At 35.4% G+C, this 16,111-nt stretch overlaps 1 protein-coding gene across 7 annotated transcripts; it reads left to right on the top strand.

Moving 5' to 3' along the window:
- Positions 1-6,163: 6,163 nt before the first annotated feature.
- Positions 6,164-11,011, top strand: LOC122020384. 7 transcript variants are annotated; one of them, XM_042578299.1, is made up of 3 exons: positions 6,164-6,386; positions 8,697-8,779; positions 9,626-9,991. In XM_042578299.1, exons 1-3 carry the CDS (start codon positions 6,192-6,194, stop codon positions 9,663-9,665), a joined length of 318 nt encoding a protein of 105 aa, XP_042434233.1. In that variant the 5' UTR covers positions 6,164-6,191; the 3' UTR covers positions 9,666-9,991. The 7 variants fall into 7 exon arrangements, 1 of the variants encoding a protein (XP_042434233.1); XR_006122205.1 differs by lacking the exon at positions 8,697-8,779 and adding an exon at positions 10,590-11,011 and having other exon boundaries at positions 6,174-6,386; positions 9,605-10,507; XR_006122203.1 differs by lacking the exon at positions 8,697-8,779 and adding an exon at positions 10,590-11,011 and having other exon boundaries at positions 6,174-6,386; positions 9,587-10,507.
- The last annotated feature ends 5,100 nt before the right edge of the window (positions 11,012-16,111 follow it).

The following is a 16,111-nucleotide window of genomic DNA, read 5'->3' as shown; positions in this document are numbered from 1 at the left end:
GTAATTGTATCGAATCTAGAATTTGGGACGAATATGTGGATTCGTCCCAGAATTTGGGACGAATTCTGGGACGAATCCACAAATTCGTCCCAAAATTCGTCCCAGATTCTGGGACGAATTTTGGGACAAAAATTTATTTATTAATTAAATTAGTATTTTTGTCCCCAAATTTGTTGCAAATGCTTAAAATTTTGCAACAAATTTATTATTCGTTGCAAAATTAGGGACAAATTTGGCAACAAAAAAAAAATTGTCACCGAATTCGTCCCCAAATTCGTTGCAATATTAGGGACAAACTTAGCAACAAAAAATAATTTGTCACTGAATTCGTCCCCAATTTTGTTGCAAAAATAGGGACAAATTTGGCAACAAAAAATTATTTCCTCCGAACTGAATTCATCCCCAAATTCGTTGCTAAGTTTGCAACAACAAAATTATTCGTTCCTTTTTTGCGACAAATTTGGGGACGAAAATTTTATTCGTTGCCAATTTTGTCCCCAAATTCGTTGCTGAATTTGCAACAAATCATAATTCGTTCCAAAAGTTGGCATCAAACATTTTGGGACGAAAAAATTTTCGTCCCTGATTTCGTCCCAAAAACTTTTGCAACGAATTTTTTTGTAAAATTCGTCCCAAAATGCGTCCCAAAATACCTTATTTTTTGTAGTGATATTATTTGAAAGGAATGTATAATGAGTTAAAAATAGAAGCAATTTGAAGACATCAGACATAAAAATTTCGAAACCAAAAGTTCTTTGTTGAATCAAATTTAAACTTTAGCAAACATGAGCAAATACTATAAAGTAAGAACGTTACTGAAGGTGTACACTTTATTCTATCTGTACTCGATCTACATGCACTATAGTGAAGAGCCAATCAAAGAATTTAGAAGAATTTGATGAAAATAAAAAAGACATGATCATTTTAGACCAACTTCATTATTTGTCAGTGTGGAGAAAGATGGGATATTTATTTATCAAAATAATATTAAAAATAACTCTAGAAAGATCAATAAGACATTGCAAGAATAAGTTATTTAAAAGGAAACTATGAATAATGCACATGCAGCACCACTGTATGGAATCCTTATTTAAAGTATTTTCTATCAAAACAACTAATGGTAGATATCATATGCATTAAGTCACCTCACCAATTTACAAATGGGATTCAGAGGTATTTGCAAGGAACTCATGATTGGGGCGTTTAGTAATAGCACAATAACAAATACAAGCTTGTTGTCCACATTATTAATACTGGTTAGATTGGCTGATTAGATAATAATAAAAGTACATGCAAATTGACCTCATAGCATAAGCTCATGTATGTCAAATAAATATGGTCCTCTCGGGGTGGTGCGATGGTTAAAATATGAGGTGTTGTCACATGAGATCTTGGGGTCGAAATTCAGCATGACCGAGCATAACCTCCCCCATGTCTTGGCCATTTGCACTAATGGCTAGTAGCCACCCGTGATTTACCTCCTCCGTATTGGCCTAGGGACGGGCTGGCGGGGGCGCTGGGGGCGAGCGAATCGTCTTTTTGCCACATGTATGTCAAATAAGTGCCCCCATGTCTTGGTCATTTGCACTAATGGCTAGTAGCCATTCGTGATTTACTTCCTCTGTGTTGGCCTAGGGACGGGTTGACGGGGGCGCTGGGGGCGAGCGAAATCGCCTTTTTACCACATGTATGTCAAATAAATATAAAGCGTATTTATTTTTTATTATCATGTATATTAAATAAATAGTGTCTTTTCGAGATGGACTAGTGGTTAATACATAGGGTGTTATCATAATAAGATCTGGGGGTCAAATCTTGGCTAGTAGTCAAATTCCTGTCCTCCCTTATGCATTAATCATTGTCTGGGCTAGTAGTCCCCGCGATTTACCTCCTTCGTGTTGGTCTAGGGACAGATTGACGGAGGCGCTAGGGGCGAGCCAGTCACCTTTTGCCACAATGTATGCCAAATAAATAGTCCTTTGTCTAGGGGCTAGCGCATGAGGTATTGTCATTATGAGGTTTGGGGTTCGAATCTCGATAAAACCGAGATAAATACTTCATTTACGTATTAGTCATTATTCCAAAGGCTAATAGCAGCCTGTGATTTATCTTCTCCGTATTAATTTTGGAACGAATTGACAAGAATACAAAGAACGAACGTATTCATGTTTTACCAACATGTATACCAAACAAATATAAGGTTGTGGTTTCTTTTCAGCTGAAATATATCAACAGACTTAACGGCATAAATAAACGGGAATTTTTCAAGTACTTTCATGATAGACACTTGACCTTCTATGTGGCAACAAACTATCTACAGAAAACTAAAGATCATACCTCAATTGAGAAGTAATCAGACATAGAGAAATTAAATTGCAACACAATAGAGTGATAGCAATTAAGATAATCAAAAGTAATAAGATAACAATAGAGGGAAAATTGATCTATCTATCATTGAACAAAATGAAAGAATAACCCGTTGACCCTCCTTTAGGTAATCACCTTTACCAACTAGTATATCCAGTTAGATAAGTCCAGAGGCAGTCGTCGAATAATTATCTGCAGTCACTACTTTAACTGCACAGAACACAAAACCACATTACGAGTCTATAAGCTCTTGCTACAACGACGAAAAACCGTGAATACTAACTATTATTTGGTGTTGGCAGGGAAAAAAAAGAAGCCTAGCTAATGCATGAAAATAATAGGTTTACTGAATAACAATTAACGCAGAAGGAAAGAGCATTAAGAACTTTTTTCAGAAAAAAAAGAGAAGTAATTACAAGCAGTAACATCAATTATTATAATATTATCATAGAAGTTAACGGGAAAAATTTTCAAAATGAATTGTTAGTGGAGAATTGAAGCTCACTGTTAATCTTTGCAAAGTGTCAATTGAAGTCCAACCTCCGGAAAGTTGTCAAACCATTGAAACAAAATTTGTCAAGAAATCAAGATCAACTTAAGGTTGATATTAACATGAAGAAGCATTCACATCGATGCTTGGAAATGTTGATAAACAAATTCATGCATAATAGCCCAGCACATCAGCGATTTCTAAAAAACCTCACGAAGGGGGGCTTCGAACAAGAGAATAAGTATAAATGATAGACAAAATCATTCAAATACAATAGAAACAGATTCAATTTCTACATATAAATCTACAATACTCTTAATTTTTGCTTACTGAAACCCTAGTTCCTCATCCCTAATCCACTCTAAAATTAAATTAGATTTTTCCCTCAGGGAACTACGAAGAAAACCAAACACAGGAGCATAACAAAAAAACATTTAAATGCCCTAAAAGAGTATACCATGGGCTGGCAAGGGAGAGGAGAGGAGAGGCGGAGAAGCTTAGAGTTAGAGGAGCGGAGCATGCCACAGCGAGGAGCACCATCAGGGCGAAGCGCAGGAAGGAGAAGGTAGATCAGTCTAACTGTGAGAGGAGTCTAGTCAACACCGGGGCCAAGAAGCCGAAGAACATGAGAGGAGTCGCAATGAAGGGTCGAATGCCTCACGGTCGATTTGCCGATGAAGCGTCGACGGCGATGGAGGGAGTCTTTGACGAAGGAGGTGGATTTTTGACAAAGGAAGGGAAGGAAGGGAGATTTTTTTTTTTTGCAATAGGACTTTGTGAAATATTTAAGTTTAAGGAACTTAATATTTTAACTAAAATATCTGTTGTCTTGAAATCCAAAAAGACAAAAAAAGATAACGGTCAAAAAATCATTATTGTAACCCTTGTAATAATAGTTAAACAAAATGGTTTTAAAAATTCATTGTTGCAACTCCTCCAAACAATGCAAAAAGACAACAGTTATTCAAAAATCGTTGTCTTTGTTAAAAAAACGCAAAAGGACAACGATTTTTGTTAAAACCATTGTCTTTTAACTGTTATTGATTGTAGATTTTCTTATAGTATGACTGTCGGATCTGTGTGGAAGACTCCTCAAGTCTAGCGAGGTGATTCTCTACTAAAAGTGGGTTGGGTCGGGGTCGGAAGAAGTCCAAAGAGTTCCTCAACCATAAATGTTGTCATCTCTTCCCCCTCGGCCGGAATGACTAGTGGGATATCCTCCTCGCCCTCGTCTAGAATGTCTGGCTGAGGACCCACTCTCCAAGCAAGTCCTCCCTGAGTGGTAACATCTATATATACTAATGCAAATTGACATTGACCAATCTCATCATATGCTCTAAGGGAAGTAGATGTACCCTGAGTCATATTTACCCCTATGATCGAAAATATGAAAGTAAAAAATATGATAGTAGAGCATATGAACCTATCTCCTAATGATGAGACTAGATGCATGGATGACATTCTGAAACATTGTAATGCAACGTCGATGTCTAGGCACTGACATAGTGTATAAAGAAAGAAAGAATGTAAGGGTCACATCATCGCAACGTCGCGAGATTTAATCAGCAAAATCTAAGTGGTAAGAACTCTATACAGGACATAGTCCTGAACCATAAGAAAGAGACATGAAGTCAGTCACAGTGGGCTCTCTCCTCCTAAAAAATACATATAGATAGTATCCAATGTAATATGGGAGTAGGGTTCACCAAATGACAAATTCCTACTAGGATAGCACAAAAAAGGGCATGCAGAATATCTAAATCCTAAACTATTATACAATAGAGTGGGTGAAAACCTAAAGTCCTTACCACCTACTCTAGTGGAGCATGTCAAGTCATCAATCTTAACTAAGTTGTTATAAAATTGGGCATATAAGGCTAAGTTTACTGAATGACTACAGTAAACTAATCTATCTAACTTATAATAGTCTATAACTTCTATAATAGGGGTATAATATCGGGTAAAGAATGTCCTACTTAGAAATTTAGATTTTAATGCAATATATGAATGATTTAGAAAATCTAGTCTAAGACGCTCAGTAAGAAATCTGACATCGGTAGAAGGGATTACTAGAATTGGCCTGGGACGGAATAACATTTCGTCGCTTCCTAAAGTAATATATACATGCAAATATTTAAGAAAAAACACACAAGTATAGAGAAATAACTATATAGATCGAGTTAGAGGGTACCTAGGAGGCATGTTTGTTGTTAGGGAGGTGAATAGAGAGGAGAAAAAGTTGCAGGAAGATGCCTTTCCAAGTAGGTTTTCCGAAACGAATGAAGTCTCTATTCGCTGATAAATTTCGGGTTGAAGGTGCCTTCAGGCTTATATAAGGCACTTTCCATGCGTTATGAAGGTTGCCTTCAAGCGCATTGTAGGCACCTTCAGTCAATTAGGCGGGAATTTTGTCGTCCTTTTAAAAGCACCTCCGATTGTATCGGAGGCACCTTTGATAGTAGTTTTTATTTTTTTGATTTTCTTGTTTGTTTTTTTATTTTGAATTTAAGTTTAAATTTTAATTTAATTTTTAAGTTTTAAGTTAAGTTTAAATTTTAATTTTAATTTTAAGTTTTAAGTTAATTTTTAATTTTTAATTTAAGTTTAAATTTGATTTTAATTTTTAAGTTAAGTTTAAGTTTGATTTTAATTTTTTGGTTTAAGTTTAAATTCAATTTTAATTTTTAGGTTAAATTTTAATTTAATTTTAATTTTTAAGTTAAGGTTAAGTTTTAATTTGATTTTAATTTTAAGTTAAATTTTAATTTGATTTTAATTTTTAAGTTAAGGTTAAATTTTATAACAAATACAAGCTTGTTGTCCACATTATTAATACTGGTTAGATTGGCTGATTAGATAATAATAAAAGTACATGTAAATTGATCCTTAAGTACCCAACGACTAAGATAATTTTAATTTTTTCCCAAAATAGGAAAAATAGCTGCGATACTTTATTTGTTAGGTCTTCCTATTTTGGGAAAAAATTAAAATTATCTTAGTCGTTGGGTAAATATAATATGATTTTGAATCTCGATTTCTACTCAATAATCTATAATTCATACGGTATATCACTCTTCACCAATATCTTTTGATTTTTTTTTTCCTTAGTCTTCGATCAAAGATAAAAAAAACTCTCGTCATTCTACTCTTACAATTTACAAACAACCCACGAATACAAATATATAAAGAAAATAAAACGCACACATGCTGACCGTTGACTTGATAAAATAGATTAATTGAGCACGGAAATAGGTAGCCCATTTGACATTTACGGATTACGGATCTGGATATCATCGGGCCGAATCGGTCGAGAGGGTATATAATTATATTTGGGATGACTAGGGCGAGCGAAGCGGCAGCGGGATTAGGGCGAGCGACGAGCTGCGGATTAGGGCGAGCGACGGAGGCTCGGGCGAAGGATGCGGGATTAGGGCGAGAGACGAGCTGCGGATTAGGGCGAGACGGAGGCTTGGGCGAAGGATTAGTGAGCACGTTCCTCTCGCCATGGGATCCAATTCAACACCCGCAGGTTAGTGAATCTTAGTCCTTTTTTTTTTCGTTTCGATGCGTGGAATTCTTCTGATTTTTAAAGCCTGTTGTCTAGAATTTGTTTAGTTTTTATTCCGATATATTACTGCATTTGCATTTGGGAGTTTGAGTTACTTTTGCTAGGGTTAGGGTTGGTAATGTAATTATTATATCTTTTCTTCTAATTCGAACTTCTTTAGTCGGCCATGTGAATTAGAGATTTATACGTACATGATACCTACGTCAAACAAAAAAAATTAATTTGTTGCTACTATTCTAATCCAGACCAGAATTTATCTGACGACCACATACAAATAAACAGTGTTTAATTTACAAATCAAATCTTCATTTCAAGGAAGACAAACAAGAGAGAGGCACACAATTGACACAGTTTATACCTAAAAATTTATCAGGACCACGATTGTTATTTTAAATGCAGAAGCAGCAGAGTAAAGTCATGTTTAACGCTATATACAAGTGGAGAAGAGATGTATCATGTATTCCTCACCTCACCTTAAGTAGCATGATCCCTATCTTTTGCTAAACCAAAATCAATAAACATTGCTTGAAGATGTAAAACATAAATATTAAATTCATGATAATACCATAGTAAGCAGAATTATTCTACCTTAGTATGGCCAATATGTAGATATCCATTAGGTTCAGGAGGGAAACGAGTGAAAACCTTCCCACCAGTAAACTTAAGATGCCTTTCCAGGTTCTCCTTCGTACTGCAAGCTCTCCAAATGTCTCCATTACTGAAAAATATCTCTGTGTGAACATGAGATTTCAAAGCAAGAAATCAACCATAGAGAACTTATCATGCCACCAGTGAAGCAAAATGTGGAAGAAAGAAGTCAAAGCTCAAGTAGCTCTTTCAACTTCCACATAAAGTACTGTTGGTTGTTGAGTGTTGTCTACTAAAATAAGAAAGGAAAATACAACATGTTTTAGATTGATAGCATTGAGCACAATATCCTACTGCAATAATGGCTGGTAATTGCTGTTTCCCTGTTTATTTTTCATATTTAAGTTTATTCCAGTATGAAAATAGTAAGCACCATATATCAAGTAAATTACTCTAACCACAAGGCAGTATGTTATTCATTCTTGCAATTTAGATAAACAATCCCATATTATGATATCATATAGCTGAAGGAGATAGCCTAATGAACAGTTCAAAACTAATGCAGGGCGCTGCCATTTTTGAACCATGAAGGATCAACTGATCATTATACTAAGAATATTTTTTGCTTGGCATGCCAACAATTAATACTATAATCTTTCTAACATTCACTTAAATTAGACTAATTGCTATCTATTAAATTTCTCTTCTCATATTGCATTATATTCCCTTGTCAAAATTTTATGTTCGCTTTGCAAGATGTTTTGCATGTTATATTATGGTGATTATATCAGATGTTGGACAAATTTAAGCTGAAATAAAAAAATACAAAGTCATCAATGAGTAGAAAAACACAGATCTTTAACTAATTTCGTTAAGAAGTTATCTTCCTGATTGTCTTTTCTAATGCTTCAGAAATTATCTTAAAATCTTGCCATGTGCATATCACAATGGCTGTGTAGGTGACCAGGTTATACTGGAAGCACCAAACCAACTTTAAACATATTTTCATTCGTATCCCTTCTATGTGGATTGGTAGTTATGATAGTTCATACTATCTCAAACAATGACCAATAGCCACCTCAATGAAAACGTCTTGTTTATAAATTTTTTGTTATAATGCATATACTTTGAAGTCAAACCAGATTTAAATGATCAAGATTTCCAATTACATGACCTTAGATATAGATAGATGACAACAAAATATCCATATAGGTGATCCCAAATAATTAAGACATATAATATGTTTTATTGCTATTTTCTAAACTTTAGCCCCATAGTGCATTGCATTGACATTTTTTTTATGAAAGATTTCCTTGATAATCAGTAGTTGAAACTATAAGGGTTAGGGTTAGTATGCTTCCCTAAGAAACATGATGGAATTAGGGCAGTTCAAACATCAAATTTTATTCTATTTTTTAATTTTTTTTTGTGATTATTAGATCTTGATTCTGTTAATAATTCTTTTAGAGTTTCTCCTAATTCTATTTTGGTTTTCTGAGAACTGCTTTAGTTTTTACCTCCGATTTTTACTGCTGCGATTGTGAAGTTTAGGTTACTTTTTTTAGGGTTGGTAAGGTTCCCTAAGAAACATGATGAAATTAGGATAGTTTAAATTTCAAATTTTATTCTTTTCTTTTTTGTATTTATTGGATCTTGATTCTGTTAAATAATGATGACTTTCAGTGTCAGTTTTCTTATATTTCTATGGAATTAAGAAAAAGGAAGGACAGGAAACAGAAAGAAAGCCATTTAAAAAGAAAGATAAGGTAAATAGATTGATAGATCCTATGTTGTCTTAGGCACATAGTAATGCTCATAAACTTCGTCTATTTGTTTCTTGAACTTGTAACCTAGTAAAGTTAAAGAATACCTGGCAATTCTAGAAGTTGAAAGTTCTGATAACATTTAGTTTTTATTGTTTCATTTAAAACACTTAGAACAAGAATAGAGTTTCTTAACAGTCAACCATCAAACCCTTGCAACCAATAAAACAAATAGACAACGAAGTATCCCCAGTCCATGAAGATATGGTGTATCATACAAAGAATTATATAATTAGATGCATTATAATAGTTAGTTTTTTTTCGATATTTTATCAAATACCAAGCGTGACAAACATAATTAATTATATCTACAAGATGATCTCTTTTTACCTTAGAATTGCTTATCATAATTGTAACCGTTAAGCATAGGACCAAATTAGGAAATTTAGCCTCGATTTAGAAATAATAAGAAGCTTTGTTTTATTGAAGGTTAAGCATTTTCTTTTCATAAAGAAGTTGAGTTTACAACTCTAAGAGATTGCTAATGAGGATTATGGATATGATGAGTTTAATTTATGAAGAGGTGAAAGTGTAGTTTAATCAATTCTAATTCTAAATGTTGTTAATCCATATTTAGTCTTTGGATTCAGATATATTTACCACTTATCACTTTTGTATAGAGTCCACAAATTTTGATTTTTGATTAATAAAATTAATTTTTGTTGTATTGATACATGTTCTAGAATTGTTTATTTGAATTGTTTATTTGTTTTATATTGACATATTCTTTTGTTGAAAATATAACTGTAGAAGAATTTCAGCTTACAGATTTCAATACATATCTGTCAGAGGCTATCACAAGTTTCACAAATTGGGGGCGAGAGATTAAAACCTAAATCGAGCAATATGAAAAAGTAAAAAAAAAATAATATTTATATTGGATTGATAAATTACGAAAAAGACTGAACAAACATAAAGCATTAAAGATGGATTATGATAGAATGTTGGAGGAAGTCGAATAAAAAAATGAATTACTACTGAGCATCATTATAAATTTTAATGATACATTTAGAGAGAATGAAATTTTTCTGCTGGGAAATGATACTAGTGATAAATCATTTGATGATTTGCCAAATGCAGCGAATACAGTTTCTGATGCAGAAAAGGAAGTTGTAATTGTTGCTTCTGAAGAAATAGAGGCAGAAACAAGTTGTGGAAAGAAGAGGAAGAGAAAGGAATCAGCTGAATGACAATTGAAATGGAGCTAAGGTGTTCTTTCATTTCAGTTGTCATTCAGTTGATTTCTTCCTCTTCCTCTTTTTTTTCACAACTTATTTCTGCCCCTATTTATTCAGAAGCAACTTCAGCTTCCTTTTCTGCATCTGAAACTGTATTCGCTGTACTTGGCAAATCATCAAATAATTCATTATTAGTAAGTATCATTTCCTGATAGAAAAACTTCATTCTCTCTAAATGTATCATTAAAGTTTGTAATGATGCTTAGTAGTAATTCATTTTCTTGTTCGACTTCCTCCAGCATTCTATCATAATCCATCTTTAATGTTTTATGTTTGTTCAATTTTTTTCGTAGTTTATTAATCCGGCATAAATGTTGTTTTTCTACTTTTTCATATTGCTCGATTTTAAGTTTTTATCAAGAAGAAAAAAGAACACGTTTCGAGATTAATACAACCTTCAACTTTTTTCATCTGGACTTAGGAATCGACATAGGTGAATTTTTTATGTTGCTACACTAAATTTACAAATTTCATATAATCTATTCTCTTCCTATTTTTATTTTTTTATTTTGCAGGGTTCGTTATTTGTGCGTAGAACAATGAATATTATGTCGTATTGCTTCTAATCCAGTTTGAGATTAGAGAATGGGCTGACTCCTTGATGTGTCTACAGCCGGGCTCCTTTGGTAAGTTGGACGTTCAGTAAGTTAGCTCTGTCAAGGTCGGCTTCTGTGGGATCTTCTCCTATCGAATTGGCGTCTGTCGAATCAGCTCTTGTCGAGCCATTCTTTGCCAAGTCAGACTCTTTGGACAGGGTAACGTTGGCATTCGAATGAAACTTTTCGGAGGATGAAGACGGAAAATGTTAGGACTGGTTGAGCTAGAGGGGATGAATGACTCACTTTTATTTTTGGATTGACTTGATTTTGTACAATGAAAATTTGAAGGTAATGTTAACTTGTATTTATTTAGTATAATATTCTAAAAAAGATGACTAGTCCAAGGATCTACACCCCAGTCATCGTTCTATTATAGAATCACTTTTTTTCTGAACTGCATCAAAAGAGAAGAAATCTTACAAGATTTACAATTCTCATTCTCAAAAGAAATAGCTCACAACAAAAAAGTAGGAGAAGAGAATATTACAAATTTTGAAATAACTTCTTCTAGTTCTTGAGTAGCTTCAAAATTTAACGAGGAGAGCTTGAGTTGATCTTGAGCACTTGAGAGCAATTGAACAGTATTTGCAAGTGACAACAAGTTTTTTCGTTAACATGCTCTTTTTAAACGTCTTTGAAATATAGCCGTTTTTCATGGAGATGTTGTCGTGAATCGATTGGGGTAAATCTCCGATCGATTCGGAATTATTCGTTGAGTGCTACCAACTCCAGATCAATGGTGAAAATTATTTTATTTGAATCTCAGTCGATTGGGTTCAAGCTTTAATTGACTGAACTCATCAATCGATCCATTAATCGATTTGAGCTTCTGTTTCTTTTCGCGAAGGCTACATAATCGATCGGTTGATCGGTCTAGGAGTACACTGTGTCTTAGTGTAAAGTTGGTCAATTGATCGGTTGATCGATTGGTTATCTCCAATTAATCAGTTGATCGATCCAGGAGCACACCCTTCTCTGTGTTGGTCCTGGGATGGGTTGGCGAGGGCGTTAGGGGCGAGCGTATTCGTCTTTTGTCATCATGGTCAACCGATCGACTGGTCGATCGGTTACCTCCAATCGATCAGCTGATCGATCATGAGCACACTGTGCTTTCGTGTAAAAGCTTGATCAATAGATCGGGTGATCGATTGGTTATTTCTAATTGATCGGTTGATCGATCTAGGATCGCTCTGTTCTTGTGAAAGTGCTTCTCAATCGGTTGATCGATTCTGTTTTCATGCCAAGAATCTGATTCTCGATCTCTTTGAACTTCTTTTGCCTTGCATTCGGTTTCCCGACCTGCAAACCCTTCTCTTGCCAAGAATTCGACTCTCGGCCTCCTTGAACTTCTCTTGCCTTGAATTCGCTCTGCCGACCTGCATAGGTTTTTCCTACAAACTCGCAATTCATGTTAGATTCAATGTATTAACCTAAACTTAAATAATTGTCAATACATTGAAACTTTTAGGATATGATTGCACCAACAATTTTCCCTTTTTTGATGTTTGACAATCTATTTAATTTAGACTAATTTTCAAAATATCATAATAAAAAAAATGATAAACATCATGTTATTATCAAATTATCAAGTGAGCATGAATTTCATCTCAAGTAAGCATAAACTTAAGCTTATATCTCCTTCTTTGTCAAATATTAAAAAAATGACAAGAGCTTCGTCTCAATATGTGTATTAATTAATCATTGTCACGTCCTGAGGGTATACTTATCCTCCAAAGTGAACGGTATCCCTAGTGATAATATATGAAATAATCGATATCAAATCACTTAAAGACAACACAACCAATTACAAAATGATAATGCATACATATATGCATGTACATGTGAAACACTAAAAAATTCAGAACGGAGAAAAAGTGCAACCATAAACAATATGAACAATAAAATAAAGCAACTCAACATAAATCCAACTCGAGTGAGATTGGCAGCCAAGACCTTTGAGCGACACAATACCTCTTTTATCTGCTAACCTGAAAGTCAAGGGAAAAGCAAAGGGTAGTGAGTACAACCACTTAGTGGGTAGAAGAAGATAGTGCACGAATAATATACTAATAGGAGATCAAAGGATGCAGTTTCAGGTAAAATATTTACTAACCAATGTAAATGCTTCAGCTTAATCACCAGCTAACAAAAAGTATAATCAATAACATAGCACTTCATTTACATGCTCAACCAAGTATAACCAACACATCGGGAGTATATACAATACATCCAAACCTGCAAGCACAAATATATGACTGACATATAGCAAACACATAACAAATACTTGCTGCAGGAGAAACACTCTACCACGGATGGTCCCATGGGCAGTCAGAGTAAATGACTAGTCATTGTCTGCGAGAGAACGCTCTACCACGGATGGTCTCGTAGTCAGACAAGGTAAATAACTAGTAATTGTCTGCGGGAGAACGCTCAACCACAGATGGTCCCGTAGGCAGATAGGGAATATACCAATGGTCACTAACAACTCTCAACCACGCATGGGAGACAGGTCTACTAGGATACTCGATACCCTATATTACGATATAATCCTACTTAAATATAGGTAGAAAATAGACAATTACATCCCCCAAGTTACTAGTCACTTATAATTATATCTTGATTAATTTCATGGAATCATCTAAGATATAATAAACAATAGGATCAAAATCAAGTAATCCTAGGGGCTGATTCAAAAGGGAAAGCCTAGTGGAATACACTACCATTATATTAGGGAGTGATTTCCATCAAGTATAGGTCAGTATAATCTCACTAATATATATGCCCTAGCACCAGTACACAACTATACTACCTATAATATCAGTGACCTATAGGCATGAGCCAAGTATATAACCATATTATAATATGAATTCACGAACATAAGTTATAGGCCTAAATAACAATAAGGGTCTATTAGTATACTTAATATCCTACGCTGCAGTATGAAATAATAAATAAAGATTTAGCAAGATGCTCGATATCTTATACTACGGTATGATCATCCTAACAATAAACACAAAGTCAAATAATCTATTAAGGGGTCTAGAAGAATATCTAATGTCCTACACTATGATATGGTAATATCATGCATATCCATAAACATAATTATGAATATTTAACATAATTGTATAACTATCAACAATAGATCAACATATAAAGATAAACAATATGGTATCAAACTTAAGAGTGATATAGGATAGACTTAAAGTAAGCGAGTAACTGCGACCTCATCAAAACATGACAATAAACAATCATGCACTATAATCAAAGCTATCAATAAGATAAGAAGGATCTACCTACCTCAAACGTAGATCATGCTGACCATCTTCAAGTTAAAGGTTTGCCTCAAGCTTAAATCCTACAAATTTAGGATACAAATCTAGTCTAAGTACTAGAGAAATTTTATTAATAATTCAATTGACTATTAAGTTAATTAAACTAATTTAGTTTCCTCTTAATTGATATCTTATCAATTATCCATATCCATGTAAGAGAGTTAATTAATCATTAATTAATTAAGTCAATTAATTAATTATTCTATTAATTAATTAACTGAATTGATTGAGCTAAACAAGTTAACTAATGACGATATGGCGATAGGAATTACAGTTTGTAGTGGTTTGTTGCTGGCCTTCATGAGAAGAGCAATCCTGGCAGCAGTGGTGACATTGCATGGCTAGGAGGAAGGGCGGTGTTTGGTCGGCCAAAGTAGTGGTAAGGCAACCATGGTAGGCAACATCAGCGATCGCGAAGCGACACATGCGGCAGCTATGCGAAGACGTGGTTGCTGGCATGCACGAGTCGAAGCTTCACCAGCGCGAGGAGATGGCAAAGAGCTTAAGTGGACAAAAGAGAGGAGAATGCAAGAGCAGTGCCCGTCGAGCATGCAGCGCTGTGTGGGACCGTGCAAACACGCTGCAAAAAGGCGGGTTCCGCCGTCCAGCGGCCCCCTACGCCTGCCCCATGGTATTGTAGGAGGAAGGTAAATCAGGGTGAATGCTGGGTTGGCAAGTTGATGGTTGTTCGAGGCTTTAAGCTAGCAGACGGGGATATTATCCCACATTGCAACTGGCGACACTCGAACCGTCACTCCATGCTGCAAACATACCACCAACTTACCAACTGATCCAGCCCCTGGGGGCAGGACCGTGCAAACACGGTTCTATGTTGCGTGGCGAGATCGGGAGGGTAGCGGTGAAATGGGAGGATGACAAGAGGTGGGGGCACTGATCGAGGATAGGAGCAGCAACGACGACCGATCGCTGGCTGTTACTGCGCGTAGTGATCAGTGCATGTGCTTGAGAGGAGAACGGTAGAGGAACAATGCCTGATGGTCGGGGAAGGAGTTGGGCGAAGAGAGCGCATCAGCCAAGGGAGGTGGCAGCGGGCTCGTGCAGGTGGCGAAGACAAACGTGGTTCGCGTCGCCTGCGTCGGCGCTCGGGTGGAAGAACGACGAGGAGAGCATTTAAAACTTAAAACTTTTAAACTAATTAAAACATAAGTTTATATTTCAATCAACTCCCACTTTTCTCTTATCCATTTATACCTCTTAAAACCTAAAAAGATTCTTTTAAAATCCTAAAAAATTTCAACAAATTTCATAAATTCATATAAATCTATTTTCGATAAATTATCCAACCAATATATTTATTTCCCTTAAAATAATTTAATTATGTCATATTTGAATTATATTTAAATCTTTATTATATTTTTGATATATTCCAATCATGATATACAACAAAATAAAGGCACTCCCCCTTAGTCCATGCAATCAAAAAATAGAAGTAAATATAGAACGATAGAAGCACTCCCCCTAAACCAAAGAACGATAGGGTAGACCCCCACATATTATGCAAATAAACACTATGATAACAAGACTAAATACATCATAGTTACAAACAAAAATCCGTGACATATCATATATATCGCACAAAATAGTGTCAGAAGTGCATATTAGAAAATACAAGTCAAATAAATAGAGCCATACAAGAAATGAGAACTACAAGTCATAACGGGACATAAAACTCAATCATGTCGCCCTCAGCAGGATCAGCAGTAGTAGTACTCATGTGAATAGGCGGGACATCACTCACTGGAGGGGGAGGCTGAGAAGAGTAACCCGACATCCAAGATCTCACTAAATCAGTCAGAGAGTCAATGCTCGTTTGCATATCAGTCTGTAAGCGTCCAATGGTGGCAATCTCTGTGCGCACCTCATCAATAACCATGTACATATGCTCAAAGCGAGTGTTCATGGTCTCCTCGAGTGTCTGAAATTGAATAACTCCAACGGGACCAGGAGGAGAAGGAGCCTCAACATCCTCCTCAGGATAAGTTGTACTCAGAGCCGGCGCCTGTGCTGCCCCCCGAGGTCGATCCCTCGGCCCCTCACCAAGGGCGCTCTGGTCAATCCATCGTACACCATCCGACCTAGTCTCGA

Source organism: Zingiber officinale, chromosome 9A, assembly GCF_018446385.1.
Source record: "Zingiber officinale cultivar Zhangliang chromosome 9A, Zo_v1.1, whole genome shotgun sequence".
NCBI lineage: Eukaryota > Viridiplantae > Streptophyta > Magnoliopsida > Zingiberales > Zingiberaceae > Zingiber > Zingiber officinale.
This window is presented reverse-complemented; position numbering and strand designations above follow the sequence as displayed.

Excerpts from the sequence above, each read along its gene's own strand:
- LOC122020384 (XM_042578299.1), top strand. The coding sequence starts at position 6,192 with ATGACTAGGGCGAGCGAAGCGGCAGCGGGATTAGGGCGAGCGACGAGC. Across the intron at positions 6,387-8,696 it reads ATCCAATTCAACACCCGCAG|TGTCAGTTTTCTTATATTTC; the intron begins GTTAGTGAATCT and ends GATGACTTTCAG. Across the intron at positions 8,780-9,625 it reads CATTTAAAAAGAAAGATAAG|AGGCTATCACAAGTTTCACA; the intron begins GTAAATAGATTG and ends CATATCTGTCAG.